Source organism: Hevea brasiliensis, chromosome 4 (genome assembly GCF_030052815.1).
Source record: "Hevea brasiliensis isolate MT/VB/25A 57/8 chromosome 4, ASM3005281v1, whole genome shotgun sequence".
Classification (NCBI taxonomy): domain Eukaryota; kingdom Viridiplantae; phylum Streptophyta; class Magnoliopsida; order Malpighiales; family Euphorbiaceae; genus Hevea; species Hevea brasiliensis.
In genome coordinates, this window is record NC_079496.1 from 26,281,899 (window position 1) to 26,289,728 (window position 7,830).

The 7,830-nt window shown below is 25.6% G+C and overlaps 1 protein-coding gene across 1 annotated transcript; it reads left to right on the plus strand.

Moving 5' to 3' along the window:
* The first annotated feature begins 1,237 nt into the window (after positions 1–1,237).
* On the plus strand, positions 1,238–2,669 carry LOC110654746 (60S ribosomal protein L9). Its single transcript, XM_058145650.1, has 3 exons — positions 1,238–1,658; positions 2,210–2,332; positions 2,478–2,669. Exons 1-3 carry the CDS (start codon positions 1,284–1,286, stop codon positions 2,562–2,564), a joined length of 585 nt encoding a protein of 194 aa, XP_058001633.1. The 5' UTR covers positions 1,238–1,283; the 3' UTR covers positions 2,565–2,669.
* The last annotated feature ends 5,161 nt before the right edge of the window (positions 2,670–7,830 follow it).

A 7,830-nucleotide genomic window follows, 5' to 3' on the forward strand; every position in this document is an offset into this window, starting at 1 on the left:
GAATGATAGAAATTTTGGCATAAAAAAAGTGATGGATGTTACAGTTTATTAAATATACACTCACATTTTATTTAGAGGGTGTTGGACTTAACTTAAAAAAATTAACTTATGTAACCTAATTTGAGCTTATAAGTATTTAAAATTATACTCTTTGTTGTATAGTATTTCTTTGGTTCTATATATATATATATAATTTAAGGTTAAACCTTTTTTTTTTACTATTATTAGCCATGCACATAATATATTGCTTTTAGTATTAGCAATATATTTGTGAAATAATTAGTAATAATTTTTAAATATTTTAAAAATAAAAATTTAAAAGAGAGGTTAATATACCTACTAATTGGAACAATTGAAAGATCCATATTCATTATTATTTATATTATTTTAATTAATTTAATTTATTTAGTTAATGATTTTTTAGTATAAAGATGCAAATCCTTGCAAAGTGTTTTTTTATTAAGAATGTTAATTTATTTTAAAATTTTATTTTAATTATATTTTTATAGCATTATAATATTAATATTTTAATATTGAAATTTTCAAAAAAAAAAAATTTATCAGGATTTATTAAATTTTGAACTATAAGAACTTAGTAAAACGTACCATGTGGAACTTTTGAAGGATCCATATTTATTATTATCAAATAAATATTACTTTATTTTAATTATTATAAAAAGATACGAATCTCTTGCAATATATACATATATATATATTTTTAAGAACCTTAATTTATTTTATTAAATTTTTAGTGTAGTTTTTTTTTTGGCAATGTAATTTTAATATTTTAATATTAAAATTTATGAATAAAAAATTTAAGATTTCATTGTTGTTTTGAAGTGTAAAAATCATATGATTATTTGAGTTAAAATTCTATACTTAAATTCCGTTACAAAAATTGCTTAAAAATAAAAAATATGAATGATTAATTTATTATAAATTATTTGAATTAAAATTTTATATTTTAGATAATATTTAATTTTATAAAAAATAAAAATAATTAAAAATATTTTTATCTGTTCAAAAGTTAGACCATCATTAATGTTAACGTGTGTGTATAAAAATTAATTTTTATAAAATTTTATATTTAATTAAAATTTTATGTAAATATAATTAAAATTTTTTAATTTATAAAAAATTTAAAATTGATTTAAATAATAAAAAATATAATTATAATTAATTAAAAAAATAATAATAATTAAGCCAAACTATGCCTCCCCATCACACATTTATAAGAGTGGGAAGCTAGGGTTTTGTAAAGTGCAGCCGTAGGTTTGAGGAAAATGAAGACAATTCTCTCGTCTGAGACCATGGACATCCCCGATGGGGTTAAGATCAAGATCAACGCGAAGGTCATAGAGGTGGAGGGTCCTCGTGGTAAGCTCACCCGCAATTTCAAGCATTTGAACCTCGATTTCCATCTCATCAAGGACGAAGCCACTGGAAAACGTAAACTCAAGATCGAAGCTTGGTTCGGCTCTAGGAAGACCAGCGCCGCTATCCGCACCGCCCTTAGCCACGTTGAGAATCTCATCACGGGCGTCACCAAAGGGTACCGCTACAAGATGCGATTTGTCTACGCCCACTTCCCTATCAACGCCTCCATCACTAACTCCAACACTGCCATTGAGATTCGGAACTTCCTTGGCGAGAAGAGGGTATCTTCCTCTTATTCTTTTACTTGCTATTACAATCTCAATATGCCCGGAAACGTTGTCTGTTTAGGATGGGATAGATTTTGATATGGACAGTGTCAACAAAATATATATATATATAACTACCAATTTAGTTCAATTTGGTTGTGATTTTGAAGACCTTTTATGAGGATTTGGATTCAATTCCCATGTCATACTGGTTTATTATTCGGGTCATAGGAGTACCTCTTTAACTGGTTAGATTACAAACCTAGACTGGTTTGGGTCTGGTCCGGGTTTAATAACAATGAATTGAATTGCAGAGCTCAATCATATCTTGAAATATATAATTTTTTAGCATACAAGTCAGTTAGATTATTGATGAAACATAATAAGTAATATAGTTTTTCCTATTTTAATTTGTTGTGATTTCTACTCAAGATTGAGGATTATTTTGATGCAGTAGCAGGTTTTTTTCAAAGCAGAAAAGGAAATTGATGACTTCGTTGTTGTTAGTAGATAATATTTTAGTTACACTAGTGATTTGGGTTATTTTTTATTGATGGTTCCTATAGGTCAGGAAAGTGGATATGCTTGAAGGTGTAACTGTTGTTCGGTCTGACAAGGTTAAAGATGAGCTTGTATTGGATGGGAATGACATTGAATTAGTGTCACGGTCCGCTGCCTTGATAAACCAGGTTTTCTCTTCACTCTGTGTGTGTGTGTGTGTGTGTGTGTGTGTTGCAAGCACAAATTTGAATAAATGAATGTTGCATGCACACTGACACAGCATTGTTTCACATCCTGACGGCTATACCTTTTTCTTTTCTCCTTTTTGGACAGAAATGCCATGTTAAGAACAAAGATATCAGGAAATTCCTTGATGGTATCTATGTCAGTGAGAGAGGGACTGTTGTTGAAGAAGATTGAGAAATATAGATTTGGTATTCTATATCATATTTACCTTTGTTTTCCCAGGTTATGAGGATATCTTTTTGTTTTTGGTTATTATTCAGAAAATTTTCTATTGCAAAACTTTGGAATTCTAGCACTTTTGGGTTAGTTTAGTTGGAATTGATGCACCCTTTGTCTTAATTGTTTTATTGTTGGTGCGTCATGAAAATTTTGAGGGAAAAAGTTAACCATTTGAAAATTGTCATGCATCTTGTTCCCTCTTTTCTTGTTCATTGCAGCTTCTTCTTTGCTTTTTTTTCCCCTCTATGCATCCCATCAACTAGCAACTGTTTGGTTGGGATGTGCATGCCTGTCTGTTTGAGTGATTTGGATAATAGGGCCCATTTTGAAATCTCATAACCTCACTTTCCTTTGCTTAATATGAACCCAAATCTTGATGAATGAATCCCCTGTATGAATTGTCAACGCCTCCCCTGATTTCATGGGTTTTTTTTTGGCAGTTCTTTCTGTTTACATGGATGTTTTTGTTGATATTTTGGTGAATGATAAGAATGTTTTTCGTTTCCAGCTGATAAGATCTAAAATTCTATATTGATTTTTGGACTTGATAATTAAAATTTCTATATTGGATTTACTGTTATAATGTCCAGAGATTCTTGAATATGTTAGTTTAATTGGCTGTTGATTGATAAAATAAGTTTGGTCGGAGTTGTGATTCGTTGGGTATTTGATAGTTGGCATTGCTTGGTGTGAATATGTGATATAATGGACATGATTCCCAGGATTACATCAGAAAGTTGTTTTGATTTTGAAGCCACGCCTATCACGAGCTTGCTCATCTGAGCATAAGCTTGTATTTGTAAGGGCTTGCTGTGGCAAATTATGGGCAAAACAAAATTACAAAACTTAAAACTGCAAGCTCTATCAAATCAGGAATCTCCCTGGAAAACAGCTTTTTGAATTCTTTCCTTAGCCCGCATTGTTGGTGTTCTTAAGCCAAGCGCTTCTAGGAACATCGGACCTGGTAGATCACTGAATTGGTTGGTGTAGCTGCTTAGTAAAGTTCCATCTCTGGTCCGATTTTGCTATTCCAATAGCACTAGAGTTGCTGGACTCCTCTTTCTGCATGAGTGGCGCTGATGGAATCTCAGTGCCAGATGACTCTTTGTTATTAAAACACAAGTTGTTCCCGCTCTTCCAGGGTCTCCAAAGGAGTGAAATGGTAGAGATTCTGCTGGGATTGCTTTCTTAACCTGTAGGACTATACTCCAACTCCTGTCATATCAACTCCTTGCATTGAGTCTGTTCTCAGGCGCAGCGAGGATGAAAACCAAACTTGCCTAGACATGCTGTGTCGTTTGAAATCACACACCTATGGCAATAACTGGTAGCTTCAGCGAACTTGATACTGATGACTGAATCCGCTGGCGTCCCATTAATTAGCGTTTTTCAGAGAAAAACTATCAATTTGATGGGGACTGTCAAAATATAATAGGATTGCCGTTGAATTTGCTATTTCATATGCTTACGTTGATATTATTTAGTATGTGTATTTCATATATTTTTCTATGAATGAATAATTATCCTTTTATTAGATATTAAATTTAATAATTATTTTGTAACTTCGCAATAATAAGATTTGGCACAACGGACTTATTCAATTTTAAATTAATACTCACAAGACAGGAAAACATCATTATAAATGAAAAGGAAAAGAAAAATCTTATAACGAGGCCCACCATCACCGATATGAATGGTGAACGCTATTAGATTCAAACTGAATAAATTGATAAAATTAATTTAATTTGACAATTCACTTTAGTTTGTATGATAATTCGCATAATCTTCATATTATGTATATATAATTTTCATTTTTTAATTTAATTTTTAATTATATTTTAAATAATATAAATTATTATTAAATTATTTTTTAATTAAAATTTTTTATTTAATTTAATTTAAATAAATTTTTATTTATTATAATAATATATTTTTAATTAATCTATGGTGTAATTAAATAAAATATTTATTTAATTCTTTATATATATTATTTCGTTTAAAATAGTAGTTTGCTTGATTAATTCATTTGAAATGTAATAAAATTATTTTATTTAAAAAATAATTTGAATTTCGTGAAATTTTTATATTTTGTTTGATAATTTATGTGAATTGATATTTTTTTAATTATAGAAAATATATTAAATTAATAAAAGTAATATTATGTAAAAAAAATATAAATATAATATTTTTTTATTATTAATATAATGAAAAAATATATTAAATTACTAATAATGAATTGAATTATTTAATTTTATTAATAATAAAAATATATAATATTATTATTAATTAAAAATAAAATTTTATTATATTTTTTAAAATATTATATCTTTAAATTTTTTTAAAGTGTAAATTTTTTTTATTAATCTATTATATTTTTTTATAAAATAATTATTCATAAAAATGATTATCATTTTATATAAATTTATAACATAAGGTAAATATATTTCATAAAAATTAAAATTTTAATTATCATTATTTTTTATTAATATAATAAATATTAAAAATATATATTATTTTTTAAAAAACATATTTCATAATTTTGATATTGTAATTTTAATTTTTTTTAATCATTTTTACTTGTAATTAAATTTTCTATATTTGTAATCTATTTTGAATTCTACTTCTATATAAAAATATAATTGAGAGATAATTTAGGCATAAAAATTTAGATATTTAATTAAAATTTGAAAATAATTATGTTAAAAATTAAAGATAATAAATATATGAATAATCAAATACTAGTTATAATTGCGTTCAATATATAATTATAATGAAATAAAATATTAAAAAGAGTAAATCAAAAAAGATTTTAAAGCATTTAGGTAAAATAAAAATACTTGATGAGAGGAGAGTAGTTGATATGTATCAAATATCGACATATTATATATAGACAAATAAATAAAAATTATTTAAATAAAAATTTAATTTTATAATTGAATATTATTTAATTAAAAAATAATAATAAAATATTTAAATTCAATTTTTATAACAGTAAAATGTTTCTCGTTTATTTGGCCATTTCAATTCAATGACCAAAAGTTAGCCATAATAATAATAAACATTAATTAATCTTAAAAAAATTGAAATAAAAAGAATATTAAATTATTAATATAAAAAATAATGCATACAGTTAAATCTCTATATTTTTTTTATAACTTTTTATGTAGAATACACTTTTTATTTTTTAAATTTTTTTAATAAAGATTTTATAATAAAAATAATAAAAAATATAATAATATAATAAAAATATTTATTAAAGATATGAAATAATTTAAAATTGATTAAATTATATGATAGTTGATTATGAAATTATAAATTAATAACTAATTTTCTTTAAATTAATTGCCATCAGTTGTTATTGTTGTCATATTCTAAATTATTATTATGATTATTATTATTATTATTATTATTATTATTATGGAGGGTGACATGTGGCAAATAATGTTTTTGTATAAATGAATTTATAAAAAAATAATATAAATAATTTTTAAATAATGCATTTAATCACAAAAAGTTTTAATTTTTAAAAATTAAATTTAAAAAAAATAATAATTTAAATTATAAATTTTAAGGTAATATTATAAATAATAATGATAATTAAAAGAGAAATTTAAAAAATAAATAATAATTAATATAAAATAGAGTTATTAATGAAAACTGATACGTGAAAAGTTTTTCTAGAAAAGTGTCATATGGTATTCCCTTGAGAATACCTTCATACTTTATATAGATGTATAGATTTGTTTTAATTTGATTTTAGTTTTTAATTTTTCAGTTATTTTGGGTTGATTCAGTTTAAAAAATGTTTTTTGATAAATTGAACTAAATCAAATTAGATGAAAATATGTTTTGATCAAGATAATAATAAACCTAAATCAAGGTCAAAATCATGAAATCAAGTGAAAATTAGGCTTAAATAGAAAAGCCCATTAAAAATCCAAATTTGAATCAGTTCAATTAAGTTTAGTTCAATTTTCTTAGCATTTTCGATTTATTTTGCAATATTTGTAAATTCTATTGATTGGTGGTTCAATTCGGTTTAATTAAAATCGGATGCTCAGGTCTAATTAGCATTATTAACCAATTTAACTATAATTGCCTTTATTTTCGTGCTTGTCACAACCCGATCCCACGGGTCAGACCGGCACTAGGATCTGGACCAGTATAAAGCTCTCAAGTCCGACAGTAAGCTTCACTATTCCCAAACCTAAAACTAGGATCATCATTAAGGCCTAACATGTTAACAAAATAAAATAAATTATTATAAATTTATTTAGACCAACTTAACTCGATAACTATTAGAAAATTTAGAATTATGAGAGTTTAGCTCAAACCTGATACCATTATGCACAAACCTCTTAATCTCTATTAATTAATATAATACATAAATATATTAGTGTCACAACAAAGTTTTAATAATTAAATAATAGATAAATAAACAAAAACTATAAAAACTACTACTAAGAAGCACTATAACCTATAGAGAAAGATGCAATGTTAGACTCAGAAAAAATTTAAACTCGCTCCTCTTGCCTCTTGGGAAAAATATATGAACAGAAATGAGCGTTTGACTCAGAGAGTTTAGATATTAATTATAAATGCAATTTTATAACTATCTAAAACTAGTACAATCCTACCATAAAATATACATCCAACACAAAATAAATAATTCACACGATAAGCTAACACACACCCAATGTATCACACACACACACACACACACACACACACACACACACACACATATATATGAGCTGATCTCCTATACAGCTCTCTTAATTTGTCTGCCAGTAAGATCAACTCAAAGCTGTGCTCACCTCGATTTATCAATATATAAGGATCGGGTCTCAACGAGTTAAGCTCCAATCGCGACTACCCATCCTACTCATATCCATATTTATATCATATTCACGCCAACAAATACACAAAGCTCTAAATTATCTTCAGGTGACATCCACAGACAAATTTAATAACAATTAGATATGTAGCAATCAAAATACCCATAATATATTGACTATTTATATACATAATTAAATATTTATAAAATGTATGAACATGCCAGATAGATATATATATATATATATATATATATATATATATATATATATATATATATATATATATATATAATATTAAAATTATAAAAATAATCAATATCCAACTCATAGACTTGTCGACGCAATTGCAGTTGATTTGGTTGGAAAGAAGAACGGTTATTTAG

Excerpts from the sequence above, each read along its gene's own strand:
- LOC110654746 (XM_058145650.1), top strand. The coding sequence starts at position 1,284 with ATGAAGACAATTCTCTCGTCTGAGACCATGGACATCCCCGATGGGGTT. Across the intron at positions 1,659-2,209 it reads ACTTCCTTGGCGAGAAGAGG|GTCAGGAAAGTGGATATGCT; the intron begins GTATCTTCCTCT and ends TGGTTCCTATAG. Across the intron at positions 2,333-2,477 it reads CCGCTGCCTTGATAAACCAG|AAATGCCATGTTAAGAACAA; the intron begins GTTTTCTCTTCA and ends CTTTTTGGACAG.